At 40.8% G+C, this 21,128-nt stretch overlaps 1 protein-coding gene across 1 annotated transcript; it reads left to right on the top strand.

The window, feature by feature from the left end:
* Window positions 1-430: 430 nt before the first annotated feature.
* LOC133246785 (thymidylate kinase-like) lies at window positions 431-1,172 on the top strand. Its single transcript, XM_061415409.1, has one exon. It carries the CDS (start codon window positions 437-439, stop codon window positions 677-679), a length of 243 nt encoding a protein of 80 aa, XP_061271393.1. The 5' UTR covers window positions 431-436; the 3' UTR covers window positions 680-1,172.
* The last annotated feature ends 19,956 nt before the right edge of the window (window positions 1,173-21,128 follow it).

Raw genomic sequence — 21,128 nt, 5'->3', positions numbered from 1 at the left:
AAGCAGAAAGAGATGTTTTTCTGGAGCTCTCTTGCTTTTTCCATGATCCAGTGGATGTTGGCAATTTGATCTCTGGTTCCTCTGCCTTTTCTAAAACCAGCTTGAACATCAGGAAGTTCACGGTTCACATATTGCTGAAGCCTGGCATGGAGAATTTTGAGCATTACTTTACTAGTGTGTGAGATGAGTGCAATTGTGTGGTAGTTTGAGCATTCTTTGGCATTGCCTTTCTTTGGGATTGGAATGAAAACTGACCTTTTCCAGTCCTGTGGCCACTGCTGAGTTTTCCAAATTTGCTTAGAGGCCTCAGAACACATTTGGCAGTGTAAGAAACAGCAATTTTGTAAAACAAGTGAAATACAAATAACATAGCCAGAAATATTAGTAAAGTCACAAGTAAGACTTAAGAGCTGAGTGGTGGCGGGAAGGCGCGGCGATGGCGGGATGGCGCGGCGTGCTCATCGTGCTGGAGGGCGTGGACCGTGCGGGGAAAAGCACCCAGAGTCCCAAGCTGGTGCACGCACCGTGCGCCGAGGGGCACCGCGCCGAGCTGCTGCGCTTCCCTGAAAGATCAACTGAAATTGGCAAGCTGCTCAGCTCCTACTTGGAGAAGAAGAACGAGGTGGAGGATCACTCGGTGCACCTTCTCTTCTCCGCGAACCGCTGGAAGCACGTGTAAACACCTTGGCCCCGCCACCCTCCCTGCTCTGTACTTCCCCCCACGACTCAGTGGGCTCTTGTTTCTGAGTGGCTGAGAGTCAGGCTGGAGGCTGTACCTTTACACATTCTTTATTCACAGATCCCCAGAGCTCTAGTTAATACCCCCCACCCCACTCCTTTTGTGACGTTAGGTCGTTTCAGGCGCACAGAAAAGCTGATGGAGACGTACAGAGCGTCCTTAGCTCGTCTCCCCCACCCGGAGTCTCTCTTATTTGTCTTGGATGAACCAGTGTTACGAGTCACTAAGTGAGGCTGACGGTTGATGCTGGGGTCTGCCCTCTCCCGCCCCCTCTGTCTTACATCGCCTTGGTGGGATCCCTCTGTACCCAGCACAGCTGATGACAGAGCGCCTGTGGGGCACACTCCGGTGCTCCTGTTCCTGTCTGCACACGTGTGTGTCAGTAACACGTATGGCACGGGAGGTGTTCTAACGAATAAACGGGGTCCTTGCGGGCAGAAAAAAAAAAAAAAAGACTTAAGAGCTTTCATTAGATGTAGCCCAGTATACCTCAGGTCATCTGACTTAGTCTACTCTGTAGAATCCTTATCTTTCAGGGAAATTATATATTGGCACCACCGTCTATAAGGCACATAGCCCAGTTTTTTATTGTTACTAGGCCACCTCATGAGAAGAGTTTACTCATTGGAAAAGACGCTGATGCTGGGAGGGATTGGGGGCAGGAGGAGAAGGGGACGACAGAGGATGAGATGACTGGATGGCATCACTGACTCGATGGACGTGAGTCTGGGTGAACTCCAGGAGTTGGTGATGGACAGGGAGGCCTGGCATGCTGCGATTCATGGGGTCGCAAAGAGTCAGACACGACTGAGCGACTGAACTGAACTGAACTGAATATCTTTAGTATTGTTGTAGCCACGCGTTCCCGGAAACAAACTCATTCAGAAGGACAGTGCAGATAGTGGAGTGAAGTTTATTACACCGGCGGGCCCAAGGCAGAGCCTCCTCTTAGCCAAGGACCCCGACCAGTTTTTGTGAAAACCTTACATACCCTAAGTGCACTTGCTCAAACCCACCTCCCCAAATTCCTTGAAATTAGTCTGGACAAGGTAAAAGAAAGATATGATCAAAGTTAACCCATGATTCATGTGTCGCAAGACTAGATAAACAGTGGATATTTATCAATAGGCCTGTGGTCGTATCCCGATAACCATAATGGAATTTACCACTTTGTTCTGTTACAGAAATAATTAGCATATTCTTTTAGGCAACAAAGAATCCAAGTACAAGTCCTGAGGCTCTTTTATCTGGGGGTCTGGTTTTCCATTGGTATGCCATTTCTATAGACACCGGGCATAAAGTTCAGAGTCCATTGGGAGGGTGACCATGCGTGTAACCTAATGTTCGCAGCCTGGCCTAAGCTGGCGTCCAGCTCTGTCTGTTTCCTCCTTCAGTATGATTTAATTGTTTCCAACACAGAGGAGACTTTAACTTAAATTACCATAGCCTGGTGTTATCTATATAAATCCATCTCATAATTGTGGGAGATTTTATTTTTCCTTTGTTGAAACTTTTCTTGTTGCTCTGATTGAGCTTGAGTAATAGAAAAAAGCTCAAATTTATGGCCAGAGTCAGAGCAGGCATTATTAATTGGCCTGGTGAGGGGATCTCATCTAGTAATATCACAGTGATCTGAATATGACTATAATTTGTTTTTTAAGTAAATTTTTTCAGGGCCAACCAGTTAGAGTCTTGTAGTAGAGAAATTTACCAACATAACCCAGAACTAGACACAGGTAATTGGCCACAAACCCAACAATTGGATTGATTTCTAAAACTAGCATAGGATCAGGCCTATGATAGAAAAGCATTTGATTTATATGCAAAGGTCTAAGAAGTCAAGAAAACATTATAAATGATCATACGAATCAGGTCCAGCATCTTGGGCAAGCTGTCTACCTCGGATGTCATCTTCTCATCCTGGTGTAGTGTAGTTTTCTCCTGATGAAATGAGTCTTACTACATGCAGACCTCCATTAAAAAATTGGGATTTAACATTTATTGAAACATCTTTTTCTCCCTAAAATTACCCTCATTTTTATCAAATATAACCAAATTAAGGCTAGTTTGTTTGCAAAATAGGTCTGTTCTCACTAATTTTGGTCTGATGATTTATATAACTGTTAGGTAGGTAGACTAGGGAAAAGGAGTCCAAAATGGTGGTGGCTAAAAGACAAGGAAGGTCAGAGGAAGGTCCGAGGACCAGAGTGAAGACTTCAGGCAGAACAAACAGCACTCCTGGCTAAGCCCATTTTGCATAGGGCAGGCCCAGGTGGAGGAAAAAACATATAAAAGGAGGAGTCAAAGCACGCGCTCTCTCTCTCCTTCTCTTCGAGTCTTTGGGTTGACGTGCCCTCACGCTTCGAGGATGGATTCTCCTGCTATCTTCTAAATAAAATAGAGCTGTAATCACTGCAGATGGTGACTGCAGCCATGAAATTAAAAGACGCTTACTCCTTGGAAGGAAAGTTATGTCCAACCTAGATAGCACATTCAAAAGCAGAGACATTACTTTGCCAACAAAGGTCCGTCTAGTCAAGGCTATGGTTTTCCAGTGGTCATGTATGGATGCGAGCGTTGGACTGTGAAGAAAGCTGAGCAGTGAAGAATTGATGCTTTTGAACTGTGGTGTTGGAGAAGACTCTTGAGAGTCCCTTGGACTGCAAGGAGATCCAACCAGTCCATTCTGAAGGAGATCAGCCCTGGGATTTCTTTGGAAGGAATGATGCCAAAGCTGAAACTCCAGTACTTTGGCCACCTCATGCGAAGAGTTGATTCATTGGAAAAGACTCTGATGCTGGGAGGGATTGGGGGCAGGAGGAGAAGAGGAAGACAGAGGATGAGATGGCTGGATGGCATCACTGACTCGATGGACGTGAGTCTGAGTGAACTCTGGGAGTTGGTGATGGACAGGGAGGCCTGGCGTGCTGCGATTCATGGGGTCGCAAAGAGTCGGACATGACTGAGCAACTGAACTGAACTGAACACTGATTTGCCTAAGAGCTGTAGTTTGTCCTAGACTCAAGAGCTGCGACGCCCTGAGGGCTTTAATGTCTGTCACTCCAAATCTTTGTTGTGACGAGACAAAGAACTGAGGAACATACACTAGTGTGACATAACCATAATTGATTATAGACTTTTTATTTTGCTGAAACGTTTATAGAGTCTCAGACTGAACTTTTAAAATAAAACAGGGCTGGGAAGCTCACACCAAAGGCTTATCACAGATTTTGCCTAACAAATCTCAGTGAATTCTTTCCTTTTTAAGGTCTCAAAAATTCTTTGAGACTTTTGTACCTGTTAGCGAGATAACCTTCCTAATTCATTTGATAAACATACTGGAAACCTAAGAGTTTCTAACTTCTGGAGGAATCAGAGAGAAAATAATTGTTTTGTTTATAATATGTAATTTTACCAAAGTATTGTCATAATTAGTTTGAGAGGAAGGTTTTTCCTACTCCTGGAAAACATAAGATTCAAACCCATAATTTTTCAGACAGAAACCATAAAAGTTATAAGCATATTTGCTGGTTCATTCAGTCCTTTTGTTAACTTTTGTGAAGTCATCGTGTTTTCCATTAGAATACCAGTACATATCAGAATGTTAAGAACTCCGTATAATTTCTAGGATATCTGTATTAGTAATTTTACCATACATTATAACATGAGCGGATTTATTACTCATTTGATAATCTTTTTCATGTAATTTAACCAACCAAATAAACACAGTTTAATATCTCTCTTTGGGATGTTTCAGGGGCCCTCCAAAGCACCCCAAAGTTAGCTAGAGGTCAAAAGAGCTTCAAAAGAATTTGATTTAGGAAGTTTTATCAAAAAGATCAATTAAAAGGGTTTAGAACATTTGGTCAGATTTAGTCAACGTTGATGGGTGTATCATTTAGCTTGTTGATATGTGACAATGGGCATAAATACCAAGGCTCAAGGTCTAGTGAAAGTCAGCTCCGCCATCTTGGACCTAATTGGCTCTAACCAGTTTTCTTATGCTTGTGTCATTCGTAACAAAACCCATTTATCTAACTAATTGTAATCCAATTTTAGAAAATCCTGATCATACATAACTCTTTTTAGTATTTTTCATATCTTTTTTTTTAACTGAAAACACACTTCCTACTTTCCTTTAGCAACCAAGAACTTTTATATTAGCATTTTATAGATTGGTGAGCATAAATACCAGTGATAATTTCTAAAACCCTTTCTTTCTTAGAACATTTTAGGATGGCACCAAACATTATTCACTTATAGTCCCATATCTCTTCGTTTCTCTGTAAAAGGAAATTAGTGTTTAGCAGTAAGTATTTCAAAACCTTATTTTATTTGGAAATCACCTAACTATTCAATAGACTTCTAACACTTAGCACACTTAGCACAACCCTTAGAAATTCAAGTTACGTCAATCTGGAGAGACTATTTTAGACAGATATTCTTAAAGAATAATTATTCTTAATAGAGCTTATCTAAAAGCTCATATCTCATTTACATTTTTTTTTAGAAGTTTCTTCACTCGAGGTGATGTCTTTGTTGACAAACTTGTAACTGATAAACTTGTAAATATGGTAATATTTAACATATATTAAACCTAGGTACAATGAAAATATTCTAATGTTAATCACTCTAAGACATGTCTATATTAGATAGATCAACAAACATTAATATCAGGTATTTAATACTGAATATTTCTCAGTTCACATGAACCTGGAATTTATTGCTTAATTCAGAATTATTTGATTTGTAAGCGCTTACCTTTGTTTAAGCCAATTAAATAGAGCTCATTTATAAGTTAACCTCAAAAATATTACCCAGAGACAAAGACATACCAAGACATATTTAGACAGACAGTGCAAGATCTAGCTTCATTTTTTAAGTTTTTAGCCATGAATTACATATTACAATATAAAATTTACTAGTTTATAAAAAAGTTGGAATAAATACAACTTTTAAAGACTTTCCCATTTTTCCTCAGTCTCAGGGGTTAGAGATGGTCTAGATAAGTGTTCCTGAGAACAGAGTCAAAGCCCTGGTCTCAATGCACAGGGAAAGAAAATCAAGTTCTAACAAAATGGTGGCAGGTCTAAGCCAAATGGTAGCCAGACAAAACAAAATGGCCATCAAAAATCACAACACAGAACACAGAGTTAAAACACACATATAGACCTGGCAGTCCTCATCAGACACTCCCTTAAATACAAGAATACAGTCTTTCAGAAAACCTCCTATAAAGACACAGAACTTCAGATCCAAGTACTAACAGAGTAAATGAAAATATCTCAGGTCTTCAAACATTTCAAAGGGAGGAATTGGAAGCCAGATTGAAAGAAGAAGGGGAAGGAAGAGGGAGAGAGGGGTGAAAGGGGTGGCCTTGCAGATGTCTCCTGCCACCTGCAGATACCCAGGCGTTATAGGACTTTACCCTGGGTCTCCAGAGAAGGGAGGACTGGAACTCGGCCCCACCAGAAATCAGACCAGAACAGAACCAGAATTCGAGTTCTCTGCCAAGAGGAGGTGATCAGTCTCCAATCCTCAGCTCAGGCTGAGGCCCTTCAACCAGATTCCTGCATCCAGGACCGGAGGACTAGAAAAACGGGGAAGGATAGGAAGGGTTAAGGAGAGGAAAGAGAGAGGGAAGGGGAGGGAGGTCAATAAAGTCTCTTGTTCCTCACCGGTCGGGACACTCTGGCCAGTTGTCCGCGTCAGGAGGAGACCAGGGACAAAAGGGTCCCAGTTGCAGCCACTGAGTCTGGTCCATTGGCAGGCAAGCTGGCCCCTGAGTACCCCGAGTGGTCAGGATGTCAGTCTCAGTGAAGAAGAGGTCCCACCAGAGTCACCATTTGTTGCAAGAAGGGGGACCCCTTCCAGGGCCCGAAACTGGGCTCTTGTCTAACACTCAGAAATGAATTGTCCAAGGAGACACATGTGCTGAGAGCAGTAGGGTAAGGGAAACCAGGAGAACTGCTCTGCCACATGGCTTGCAGTCTCAGGTTTTATGGTGATGGGATTAGTTTCCGGATTGTCCTTAGCCAATCATTCTGACTCAGAGTCCTTCCTGGTGGTGCACGCCTTGTTCAGCCAAGATGGATGTCAGAGAGAAGGATTCTGGGAGGTGGTCGGACATGTGGTGTCTCCTTTTGACCTCTCCTGAATTCTTCCGGTTGGTGGTGGCTTATTAGTTCTGTGTTCCTTAGCAGGATCTCCTGTCCTAAAACAACTCATGCAAATGGTTACTATGGTGCCTGGCCAGGGTGGATGGTTTCAATCAGTGTGCTTCCCCTAACAGTTCAGTGGTGAAGATCTGCTTTCCAATGCAGGGGACGTGGGTTTGATCCCTGATCAGAGCGCTAGGATCCCACGTGCCGCTGAGCAACTAAGCCCGTGTAGACAGTCCATGTGCCGCAATGAAAGATCTCACGTGCCACAACTAAAACCTGACACAAACAAATAAATTTTTAAAATAAAATACCATTTTATGAGGAAACTAAGACTTTAAAAGTTTAAGTAACTTAGCCTATGCCACAGATAATGAAAAAGAGAATTGGGATTCAAAAATTAGTATCAAATTTATGCTTATAAACTTCTGCCTTGGTAGATTTGTCCTGTTGTTCTTGGCTGTTGTATCTTTTTAGCTCCTGATTAGGTCATTTAAGGAACTTACTCTGTATCTTAATAACTATTTATCAAGCACTTACTATAATGTGCCTTACATATATTGTCTCACTTTATTTTTTATAACTGTATCATGTAGCTATTATTGTGACTTAAGAGTGGCAAAACTGCATTTGTGCCACAACTAGAGAAAGCCCACATGCCTCAAGAAAGACCCAGTGCAGTATAAAAAAAAAATGTTAAAAAGAAAAAGAGAAAAAAAAAAGAAAAAGAAAAAGAGAAACAAGATTAAGAGAACATAAATGGCAATATTGAAATTGGCATATCCGGTAGCTGAGATTATGGGCAAATTTTATTTTTCTTTCTGCTAATCTGTATTTTCCAAAGTGTCTCCATGCAGATGCATTACTTTTGCAATGGGAAAGGACAGCTTTGTTGTTGTTGCGGTTATTTTAACAAGGCTCACAACATGAGTGAAAACTCTGGCGCAGGAGTCATGGTGAGAAGACTGAAAGGACATTCAAGGGCCTCTGGCATGAACACTTAAGGAGCAAGACTTATATTCCAACATGCAAATTAAGAATGGCTTGTATTTCACTCCAGATGGATTTTTAAAAATAGCTTTGGATTTGCTCAAAAGGTTTAAAAAAAAAAAGTTTTGGCTCAAAGTCCTAGATTTCTGCATCATTAAGCAAAGAATAAATGACCAATTACTTTCTGCCAGGCACTGTTCAGAAAGTACTGTGCATGTATTAAATCAACTAATCTTCAAAGTAACCCTAAGACATAAAGACAATTATTATTCCCATTTTACAGGTGAGAAAACTCCTTTGAGTCTTGATCAGTCAAGTAACTTTCCCAGTGTCTTACAGCTAAAAAATGGTAGATCATCAATTGAATCCAGACCTTTTATTTCTAGAGCCTGCATTCTCAAATAGAATGATGGCAGAATTTAAACATGTTAGTCATAAAACCATTTAATAGTCCTGTACTCTCCTTAGACTTTTACAAATCTATATGGCATCCCAATGGACCAGCCCTAAATTTTTTAAGCCAGGAAACTGACCGAAATGTTACATGCCTCAAGGATAAAACCTGGCAGATTTAGAACAGAAAGCAGGATAGCTAATTTACACTGTTGTATTGGTTTTTGGTATATGGCAGGGAGATCCAGTGATATATATACATATATATATTCAGTTATATATGTATATGCTTTCTCATATTCCTCTCCTTTATGAGTAACCATTATTCTTATCTCTATCCTCATATACATTATAATGCTATAACACCATCATGTTAAAAATTGTAATGCATATGATAAATTATTATAACAAAAAATGTGACAAATTTTTTCATTTACCATATAAATAGTTGTCAGTTATACTACCATGTAGGTCCCTAAAATAGTCCTTGAGTTTCTCTTCCAAATTGTCAATGCTCAAATATTACAAAGAAATCAAAACTGGAAGTACGCGAATCAGTTTGTTCAGATCTTTCTTCAGTTGAACTATGTCTTAATCTATCATGGACAGAAAGCATGCTCTGTGGAATTTAGTTTGATGGTTATTTGTACATGAATCTTATTTATGAAATTTATATAAAACCTTTGTTTCTTTGCTCTAATTTCTTTATATTTTATTGAATGATGTCTTTGTTAAATATCTTATGATTTAGAAAGTTGTTTTCTCTAAAATTAAAAACCTTACCATTTTCAAAAGTGAAACTTAGATAAGTAAAGGATTTTTGTAACGCTTTTTTCCAACATTAGTAATAACAATGAAGAGTTTATATCAAATCACTGTGGCCAGTGCAACTTCAAAATAAATTTCATTTTTCCTGCAAAAGCCACAAAACACTCTTTGCTCAAAATCTATTATTTTGTTTAACTTTTCTAATGTACCTTGTGTCTTGTTTAAATTAAATGCAATTACTTCGACAAAATTTAGGAAGCATTTTCTTCATGTGGTCAGGAGTGATATTGTATATGATTCATCAAGATGTTCAAAGTTTGGACAGATTCAGACTGTTGTATGTAATCTTTGATTTGTTCCAAAGAATATGACTGCTATTGACATGAGTAAGTCTAACAGATGTGAACAAAGTTCAGAAGTGGTTTCAAGAATGTTCTGGATTTGGTGCTAAAAGAAGGCATGTGTACTTTATTTTAGCAGGACATTTATCACAGGCTTTATCATGCATGGAGGGGCTCAGTAATAGACTTCTAGGGCCCCGTGGTACACCTATGAACACAGGATTTACTGATAGATCATACTCCGTGCCCTGAGCTCTCATTGCCCCACAGCACAGGCCTGGCATAGGTGTTCTCAATGCACCTTGGTCAAAGTCTCAAGGACTGGTCTGAGGCAAGGGATTAGGCGGCACAAACTCAACAAACAGAATTCAAGGAGAAAGGATTCTGCCCTACATGTAATATGTGTTACATATTCATCAACTGGACAAGGAGAGTGTAGGGAAGATCTAGTCTCTCAAAGACCTAAGAATATTAAAAGGGATCTTCAGCTCAGGAAGAGTGCTAAGTAGTGTGTGAACCCAAGGCTGAGGTCTCATATTGAGGGCCTTGGAAACACCCTTGAAGAAGCTCTACCTATAGGAGAGGTACACTGGCATCTGTGGCAGCTTAATTGTCCCTCTGTAGACAGGCTCAGTTTCTCAGAGTGAGCCCTCTGCTAACCTATCAAAGGAAGGAAAGAAACATGCTTCCAGGACCATTCAGATTTGGTTCTTAGCAGACTTGCCTTTGGCAATCTTTTGAATCAAAGCTTAAAACTGAAAAATGTTTTATCAGTTTTTCACTTAAGCCAAAGGCCTGTGCTTTTTTTACATCAGGGGTGATACTAATGGAATATTTCTTAATTTTCCACTTTGGTTTTTTTTCTGGTAGTTCAAATGTGTGTGTGTATAAAATTATTCAACATGCATGAGAAATGCTGGGCTGGAGAAAGCACAAGCTGAAATCAAGATTGCCGGGAGAAATATCAATAACCTCAGATATGCAGATGACACCACCCTTATGGCAGAAAGTGAAGAACTAAAGAGCTTCTTGATAAAACTGAAAGAGGAGAGTGAAAAAGTTCTCTTAAAGCTCAACATTCAGAAAACTAAGATCATGGCATCCCATCACTTCATGGCAAACAGATGGGGAAACAGTGGAAACAGTGTCAGACTTTATTTTGGGGGGCTCCAAAATCACTGCAGATGGTGATTGCAGCCATGAAATTAAAAGACGCTTAGTCCTTGGAAGGAAAGTTATGACCAACCTAGATAGCATATTAAAAAGCAGAGACATTACTTTGCCAACAAAGGTCCGTCTAGTCAAGGCTATGGTTTTTCCTGTGGTCATGTATGTATGTGAGAGTTGGACTGTGAAGAAAGCTGCGTGCTGAAGAATTGATGCTTTTGAACTGTGGTGTTGGAGAAGACTCTTAAGAGTCCCTTGGACTTCAAGGAGATTCAACTAGTCCATCCTAAAGGAGATCAGTCCTGGGTGTTCATTGGAAGGACTGATGTTGAAGCTGAAATTTCAATACTCTGGCCACCTGATGCAAATAGCTGACTCATTGGAAAAGACCCTGATGCTGGGAAAGATTGAGGGCAGGAGGAGAAGGGGACGACAGAGGATGAGATGGTTGGATGGCATCACCGACTCAACGGACATGGGTTTGGGTGGACTCCAGGAGCTGGTGATAGACAGGGAGGCCTGGCGTGTTGTGGTTCATGGGGTCGCAAAGAGTCGGACACGACTGAGCGACTGAACTGACTGAAGTATTTCCAATCACAAATACTTTCATTAGTCAAAGCTGACGTTGAAAACTGGTTGTGAGATGCTTTACATTATAACAAAATACATAGCCTTGAAACTTCAAATACAAAATACAATTTCTATAGCTTTTAAATTTCAGTTGAAAGCATTTTGGTGTAAAATGATTTACTAAATTTTCTGCTAAGTGAAAACCGAAATGAAAAATTCATTTGAAACAGAAGAATATGATTATCTAGGATCATTATCCAGGAGCATTGCTCAATGAACACTGAAAAGCCTCAGTGTTTTTCTTGCTCATCCAACCTGCTGATTTCATATATAATTCTTAATTTTTTGAATTGCCTTAGCTAGTCATTAAATCTTCATTAATAAATAATATGAAATTGCACATATTCTATTTGACTTAAGCTATGAATCTGAAGAATAATTTTCTTCCTAGCTTCACTGCATGGATCAGTTATCAAATCTCCATTAAATAAAAAACTGTTATCTCCTATTCAAGAATTTCATGTGGTTGATTCTCAGCAGAAGTCTATTTGCTTTCATTGTTTCCAATTTTAAAAAATTTAAGCAGACTGCCTCTTTCAAAGATTTCCTTTTCCTTTAAGCTTTTTTTTCTTTTTGAACTCCATTTCTGTATTGTCACACTAAGAACACAGCCTTGTCTAACTCAATGAAACTAAGCCATGCCCACAGGGCAACCTAAGATGGGTGGGTCATGGTGGAGAGATCTGACAGAATGTGGTCCACTGGAGAAGGGAATGGCAAACCACTTCAGTATTCTTGCCTTGAGAACCCCATGAACAGTATGAAAAGGCAAAATGATAGTATACTGAAAGAGGAACTCCCCAGGTCAGTAGGTGCCCAATATGCTACTGGAGATCAGTGGAGAAATAACTCCAGAAAGAATGAAGGGATGGAGCCAAAGCAAAAAGAATACCCAGCTGTGGGTGTGACTGGTGATAAAAGCAAGGTCCGATGATGCTGTAAAGAGCAATATTGCATAGGAACCTGGAATGTCAGGTCCATGAATCAAGGCAAATTGGAAGTGGTCAAATAAGAGATGGCAAGAGTGAATGTCAACATTCTAGGAATCAGTGAACTAAAATGGACTGGAACGGGTGAATTTAACTCAGATGACCATTATATCTACTACTGCAGGCAGGAATCCCTCAGAAGAAATGGAGTAGCCATCATGGTCAACCAAAGAGTCTGAAATGCAGTACTTGGATGCAATCTCAAAAATGACAGAATGATCTCTGTTAGTTTCCAAGGCAAACCATTCAATATCACAGTAATCCAAGTCTATGACCCAACCAGTAATGCTGAAGAAGCTGAAGTTGAATGGTTCTATGAAGACCTACAAGACCTTTTAGAACTAACACCCAAAAAAGATGTCCTTTTCATTACAGGGGACTGGAATGCAAAAGTAGGAAGTCAAGAAACACCTGGAGTAACAGGCAAATTTGGCCTTGGAATACGGAATGAAGCAGGGCAAAGACTAATAGAGTTTTGCCAAGAAAATGCACTGGTCATAACAAACACCCTCTTCAAACAACACAAGAGAAAACTCTATACATGGACATCACCAGATGGTCAACACCGAAATCAGATTAATTATATTCTTTGCAGCCAAAGATGGAGAAGCTCTATACAGTCAGCAAAAACAAGACCAGGAGCTGACTGTGGCTCAGACCATGAACTCCTTATTGCCAAATTCAGACTTAAATTGAAGAAAGTAGGGAAAACCACTAGACCATTCAGGTATGACCTAAATCAAATCTCTCATGATTATACAGTGGAAGTGAGAAATAGATTTAAGGGACTAGATCTGATAGATAGAGTGCCTGATGAACTATGGAATGAGGTTCGTGACATTGTACAGGAGACAGGGATTAAGACCATCCTCATGGAAAAGAAATGCAAAAAAGCAAAATGGCTGTCTGGGGAGGCGTTACAAATAGCTGTGAAAAGAAGAGAAGTGAAAAGCAAAGGAGAAAAGGAAAGATATAAACATCTGAATGCAGAGTTCCAAAGAATACCAAGAAGAGATAAGAAAGCCTTCTTCAGAGATCAATGCAAAGAAATAGAGGATGGGAATGGGAAAGACTAGAGATCTCTTCAAGAAAATTTGAGATACCAAGGGAACATTTCATGCAAAGATGGGCTCGATAAAGGACAGAAATGGTATAGACCTAACAGAAGCAGAAGATATTAAGAAGAGATGGCAAGAATACACAGAAGAACCGTACAAAAAAGATCTTCACGACCCAGATAATCACAATGGTGTGATCACTCACCTAGAGCCAGACATCCTGGAATGTGAAGTCAAGTGGGCCTTAGAAAGCATCACTACGAACAAAGCTAGTGGAGGTGATGGAATTCCAGTTGAGCTATTCCAAATCCTGAAGGATGATGCTGTGAAAGTGCTGCACTCTATATGCCAGCAAATGTGGAAAACTCAGCAGTGGCCACAGGACTGGAAAAGGTCAGTTTTCATTCCAATCCCTAAGAAAGGCAATGCCAAAGGATGCTCAAACTACCGCACAATTGCACTCATCTCACACGCTAGTAAAGTAATGCTCAAAATTCTCCAAGCCAGGCTTCAGCAATATGTGAACCGTGAACTTCCTGATGTTCAAGCTGGTTTTAGAAAAGGCAGAGGAACCAGAGATCAAATTGCCAACATCCGATGGATCATGGAAAAAGCAAGAGAGTTCCAGAAAAACATCTCTTTCTGCTTTATTGACTATGCCAAAGCCTTTGACTGTGTGGATCACAATAAACTGTGGAAAATTCTGATAGAGATGGGAATACCAGACCACCTGATCTGCCTCTTGAGAAATCTGTATGCAGGTCAGGAAGCAACAGTTAGAACTGGACATGGAACAACAGACTGGTTCCAAATAGGAAAAGGAGTACGTCAAGGCTGTATATTGTCACCCTGCTTATTTAACTTATATTCAGAGTACATCATGAGAAACGCTGGGCTGGAAGAAGCACAAGCTGGAATCAAGATTGCCGGGAGAAATATCAATAACCTCAGATATGCAGATAACACCACTTTTATGGCAGAAAGTGAAGAGGAACTAAAAAGCCTCTTGATGAAAGTGAAAGTGGAGAGTGAAAAACTTGGCTTAAAGCTCAATATTCAGAAAACTAAGATCATGGCATCCGGTCCCATCACTTCATGGGAAATAGATTGGGAAACAGTGGAAACAGTGTCAGACTTTATTTTTGGGGCTCCAAAATTACTGCAGATGGCGACTGCAGCCATGAAATTAAAAGACGCTTAATCCTTGGATGGAAAGTTATGACCAACCTAGACAGCATATTCAAAAGCAGAGACATTACTTTGCCAACAAAGGTTCATCTAGTCAAGGCTATGGTTTTTCCTGTGGTCATGTATGGATGTGAGAGTTGGACTGTGAAGAAGGCTGAGTGCCAAAGAATTGATGCTTTAAACTGTGGTGTTGGAGAAGACTCTTGAGAGTCCCTTGGACTGCAAGGAGATCCAACCGGTCCATTCTGAAGGAGCTCAGCCCTGGGATTTCTTTGGAAGGAATGATGCTAAAGCTGAAACTCCAGTACTTTGGCCACCTCATGCGAAGAGTTAACTCATTGGAAAAGACTTTGATGCTGGGAGGGATTGGGAGCAGGAGAAGAAGGGGACCACAGAGGATGAGATGGCTGGATGGCATCACTGACTCGATGGACATGAGTCTGGGTGAACTCTGGGAGTTGGTGATGGACAGGGAGGCCTGGCGTGCTGCGATTCATGGGGTCACAAAGAGTCGGACACGACTGAGAAACTGAACTGAACTGATAATGACCTTTTATTCTCAGTGATCCAGATTTTAAAATAATCTATAATATATTGACTTTACACAACTTAAAAGTATTTTCATTCTAAAAGTAAACTAGGAGGGCTTCCCTGGTTGTCCAGTGGTTAGGAATCTGCCTGCCAGTACAGAGGACTCAGGTTCGACCCCTGGTCTGGGTGGATCCCACATGCTGCTGAGCAACTGGGCCCATGCACTACAACTATTGACCCCATGTGCCCGTACTCAGCAACAAAAGGAGCCACCACAGAGGAAAGCCCATGTACCATGACCTGAGAGTAACCACTGCTCACCACAACTAGAGAAAGCTCATGCACAGAAGAGAAGACCCAGTGTAGCCAAAAACTAATTATTTTAAAAAGTAGATTAGGAATTCCCTAGTGATCAAGTGATTTAGGACTTAGGACTTTTGCAGCATGGTATGTGAAAAAAAAAAAACATAAGAATAAAGTAAACTAAAATACACATAAAAGTAAAAATTAAAGTAAGATTTCATGTACATTTTTCAAAAAAGTCTTTTTCTTCTAAAATATTCAACATTATTACATTAAAAGGCAATATAAAAATTATAATTAATAGGGGATATAAAAATGTTTAAATCTGAATTTTAAATTTACCTTATACCTTTTAAAATACTTTTTATAAAAATAAAACTATTTGTAATTCTAGCATTTGGTGTCCATTTAGTTGCCAATGTAAAGAATCAGTTTTCCATTGTACCCATTATGTCTAAATCACACATTTAGTAATAGGAATTGCTCACTAGTGCAAATGTTCTTCAGCTACTATATTTATCTGCTGCAAATAAAGTACTGATTTATAAGGAACTACAAGTCAGAATATCAAGAGAGAAGCAAAGAAAGGGATGCTCAGCACTGCTGGGAAAGGACACTGCATTTTGCAAGAATCTATTGCATTGTAGTTTCATTGAGTTGGAGAAGACTCTTGAGAGTACCTTGGACTTCACGGAGGTCCAACCAGTCCATCCTAAAGGAGACCAGTCCTGGGTGTTCATTGGAAGGACTGATGCTGAGGCTGAAACTCCAATACTTTGGCCACCTGATGGGAAGAGCTGACTCATTTGAAAAGACCCTGATGTTGGGAAAGATTGAGGGCAGGAGGAGAAGGGGACGACAGAGGAAGAGACGGCTGGATGGCATCACTGACTCGATGGATGTGAGTCTGAGTGAACTCTGGGAGTTGGTGATGGACAGGGAGGCCTGGAGTGCTTGCGATTCATGGGGTAGTGGAGAGTCGGACACGACTGAGCGACTGAACTGAACTTATTGCATTGTAACATTTGAGAGGAGGAGTCGTTGAGTAATTAATTTATTTTCTCCCATGCATGTTCAGTTGCTCAGTCGTGTCTGACTCTTTATGGACCTCCTTGCAGTCCAAGGGACTCTCAAGAGTCTTCTCCAACACCACAGTTCAAAAGCATCAATTCTTCAGCACGCAGCTTTCTTCACAGTCCGACTCTCACAACCATTCATGACCACTGGAAAAACCATAGCCTTGACTAGGCGGGCCTTTGTTGGCAAAGTAATGTCTCCGCTTTTGAATATGCTATCTAGGTTGGTCATAACTTTCCTTCCAAGAAGTAAGCGTCTTTTAATTTCATGGCTGCAATCACCACCTGCAGTGATTTTGGAGCCCAAAAAAATAAAGTCTGACACTGTTTCCACTGTTTCCCCATCTATTTCCCATGAAGTGATGGGACCAGATGCCATGATCCTCATTTTCCATCCTAAAGGAGATCAGTTCTGGGTGTTCATTGGAAGGACTGATGTTGAAGCTGAAACTCCAGTACTTTGGCCACCTCATTCGAAGAGTTGACTCATTGGAAAAGACCCTGATGCTGGGAGGGATTGGGGGCAGGAGGAGAAGGGGACGACAGAGGATGAGATGGCTGGATGGCATCACTGACTTAATGGACATGAGTTTGGGTAAACTGTGGGAGTTGGTGATGGACAGGGAGGCCTGGCATACTGAGATTCATGGGGTTGCAAAGAGTCGGACACGACTGAGTGACTGAACTGAACCACTGGACTGCCAGGGAATTTCCTCAGGGACACCTTTTTAAAGAATATAGGACAGGATTTCCCTGGTGCTCCAGTGGTTACGAATCTGTCTGCCAATGCAGGGAACACAGGTCTGATCCCTAGCCCAGGAAGACCCCACATGCTATAAGGCAACAAAGCCCGTGCACCACAACTGTTGAAGCCAGTGTGTGCTAGAGCCTGTGCTCCACAACGAGAGAAGCCACTGCAACAAAGACCCAGAGCAGCCAAAAAACTATAAATATAAATGAACAAATACAGAAAGAACATGGGACAAGACGTGGATGCACTTCCCTGGAGCCTGAATATCATTAGTCACAAAAAAGGATATGCAGGTTACAGGCCCAAGCTCTGCCAGCCCTAAGTACCAAGTCAGTGACCAAGGTGCCCATATGTACTCTAAGAAATGTACTTTTTGTATATTTGTGATAATCAGAGACTTCTAAAGTGCAGAGTCCAGAGCAGAGGCCCCTCTTGCTCAGATCTAAGGTCCTGCCCTATGTTGCTTCCTATTCTTGACTACAAATGAAATCAAGATAAACGTTCTCATTTCTGTCTCCTTAAGGATCTCTAAAGAGTTTCTCAGGAGTCAAACTGGTGGGTTATAAAGTATAACACATTCTTAATTTCACTGAGTACTGGTCTCTGGAATAGCTATACTAGTTTACAATCTTGCCTGTAACAGATAAAGATTTTCTCCATTTTTCTATTCAAGTATATAATTTTCCAAAATTGAAATGGTATTGTCCTATACCTATTGCTTCACAATTGGAAATTTTCAATAGTCTAATTTGCTATGAAGTCATTGGCTGGATCCTTCAGGCAAGATTGTCTAACCAGTAACCACTGAATTGTACAAGCATTGGAGCCATATTCCTGCATCCTTCATTAGGTAAACATATTTGTTTATCCAAAACACAAACTTCGCCAGACTACTAAGACTGCTCCAGGCATTGGGTTGGGGGGTGGCAGGGGGTGGGAGGTGGGGAGGGGCCAGGGGGAGGGACAAGGGGTGGAACCCCAAAATAAATAATAGGCATAATCCCCTACACTCAAAGACTCTGGAGTCTGAAAGATGTTAATGAAACACCTATTCCAAAGCCTTGCAGAAGTCAAGAGCACTGTCATTTCATTTCTTCTTTTACAAATGAATTAGTCTTGTCAAAAGAAAGGAAACAGGTTAACCTGAAAATACTTGTCTCTGACAAACCCTGACTTCTAGGACATGTTTACTTTGTAAGAGCACCTAAGTAATACCTTAAATAATCCTTTATTGAATCTTGCCCAGGATCAAATCAGGTATGAGTTCTTCACCCTCTCCTTTTGGAAAACAGTCTCCATTTTTGTCAATATCTGATCTTGATTTCATTCTCCTTGATTTTCAAAATAACGTTTGTTCAACCATTCATTCTGGGCTGTCTGAGCATGCTGGATGGACATAATTCATGCAGTCCATGGAGTATTAGTTGCTCAGTCGTGTCCGACTCTTTGCAACCCCATGGACTGTAGCCCACCAGGTTCCTCTGTCCATGGAATTCTCTAGGCAAGACTACTGGAGTGGGTTGCCATTCCCTTCTCCAGGGGATCTTCCCGACCCAGGGATCAAACCCTGGTCTCCCGCATTACAGGCAGATTTTTTACTGGCTGAGCCATCAGGGAAGCCTCATGAAGTCTAGATGATCAAAATTATTTAGACCTCTGTACAACTTAGATACTCATATTTCTCACCCATCTTGGACTCTAGTTTTTTTCTAACCCTCTTTGGCTTAACCTTTTTCAGTATGAAGAGCATCCTCCTTGGCAGTTTTGCCTACTCTGTCACTTGTTCACATTACACAGTTGCCCCCAAGCACCAAACCTAATACTTTATCCTTTTTGCTCTAAATATGATTTATAAAGCTCTTTTGTCCTTAGCAGATTCGTAATTCTCAACTCACATTGGGCTTCAGTGTACCTGATGTCAACTTTTAGGACATTCTTTATGCTCATCCTTAATCATATTTCCTTATTTACATCATTTGCACATTTTTTATTAAACTCTGAACTAAACAGAAGATACCTCAGGCTATCAAACTGGCTTATTCAAACACCTTCCTTTTCTCCTCTTCATTGCTTGTGTTCAGTTGCTTCGGTTGTGTCTGACTCTTGCGACCATGAACTGTAGACTGCCAGGCTCCTCTGTCCATGCAACTTTCTGGGCAATAATCTGGAGTGGGTTGTCATTTTCCTCCTCCAGGGGATCTTCCTGACCCAGGGATCGAACCTGCGTCTCCTGCATTGGCAGGTGGATTCTTTACCAATGAGCCACAGGGGAAGAATCTTTTCCTCTTCATTAGGATCATCTAAAATTATCAGAATTGAATATTTGAGGGCAACTCAATCCTCTTGATCAAGGTGCATCTAGCAGAACACAAGCCAAATAAATGTCTAGTGAATGATAATAAATGAATGAAGATCTCATTGCATAGATTTATGCTTGTCTTTCTTTGAACTTTTTATAATCTAAAATTTTTGTAATTTTCAAGATACAGCTAGATAGTCCTATTGTTATAAAATTTTACAGCTTATTTTTTTCCCCTACATTAATGAGTCTTTTTTCCCTACATTAATGTCCCTTTTACTTCAGTCGATTTCTGTTTTTAAAGCACTTGCATATTTCTGAGTTTGTAATTAGTGAAGATGTTAACTCAGTGCTATGGCAGCTGCTCAGAAAAACCCTCTTGGGCCTGACACTCATCACACCTACGTGTAATGATTTTCTTTTTTCTTTTTTTGGCTGCACCATGCAACTTGTGGAATTTTAGTTTAGACCAGCAATCGAATCCAGGCCCAAGGCAGTGAGAGTTTGGAGTCCTAACCCCTGGATCACAAGGAATTCCCTGCAATGATTTTTTTTTTTTCATGGGCAGCAGGGTGACTAACAGCCAGTGATGACCTGTGTGCCCTTTCCAAACTGAAGAACTGCTATTCTGTGTTGTGAGAGAATCTGAAGCATCTTTAACCCCCTTACTTATACATCCCCTTGAGTAAGAAATTTTATTTGCTTCCATTCTTTATATCATATATTGACAGAATCTATATTCTGTGTATCCCAAATAAGATGAAGAAAGTTATGTGATTGAATGTTACCATGAACTTAAAAGTCTACCCTTGGGAAAGTTACACAAGGAAGACAAATTCCTCTCCCCACTCCCTTCAACTTTGACTGTTAATAGCTCATCTGTTCCCATAGGTACCCAGGCTGTGGGCTGTGGGCTGCAGGCAAAACCCATCAGGGACCACTTACAGCCAGTTCCAGGCCCAGAGTCTTGGAAACTAGGAAAGAACTCAGTCTTCAGCAGGAATAGACGTACTTGACAGATAATGTCTAGATATTGGTCTGTTTTTTTATTTGCTGGGGAATTAAAGGGATACAGACCCTGCTAATTAGTCTGTGCTGCTTTCATCCTTTAGTCTCTGTCTCATGGCAATCAACTAATACTAGAGAATCTCATGGCAATCAAGAGATGTGCTCATCCCCAAGACGGCAGGCAACCCCAATCTGGGTAGTTCTTAACACTCTTGTTACAAAGGATTAAGGCAAGTTAGAGTTACTAATTGTTCCAAAACTGTACGTTTTTTCCCATCCTGGATATAGCTTGGATGTTTTAGATGGAACATACCCTTATTTTTATTGGAGTATAGTTGACTCACAACGTTGTGTTAGTTTCAAGTGTACAGCAAAGCGAATCAGTTACACATATGCATATGCGTACATGCTTGCTAAGTCGCTTCAGTTGTGTCCTATTCTTTGTAACGCTATGGACCATAGCCCACCGGGCTCCTCTGTCCATGGGATTCTCCAGGCAAGAATACTGGAGTGGGTTGTCATGCCCTTCTCCAGAGGATCTTCCCAACCCTGGAACTGAACCTGTGTCTCTTACGTCTCATGTACCGGCAGGTGGGTTCTTTACCACTAGCGCCAGCTGGGACATCTACATATACATATATCCACTCTTTTTTTAGATTCTTTTCCCATATCAGTCATTGGAGTATTGGAAAGATTTCCCTGTGCTATGTAGTAGGTTAGTTATCTATTTAGAAAT

This window comes from Bos javanicus, chromosome 4 (genome assembly GCF_032452875.1).
Source record: "Bos javanicus breed banteng chromosome 4, ARS-OSU_banteng_1.0, whole genome shotgun sequence".
In the NCBI taxonomy this organism is placed as follows: Eukaryota; Metazoa; Chordata; class Mammalia; order Artiodactyla; family Bovidae; genus Bos; species Bos javanicus.
Note: the sequence above shows the minus strand (reverse complement) of the source record. Positions and strands in the feature narration are given on the sequence as shown.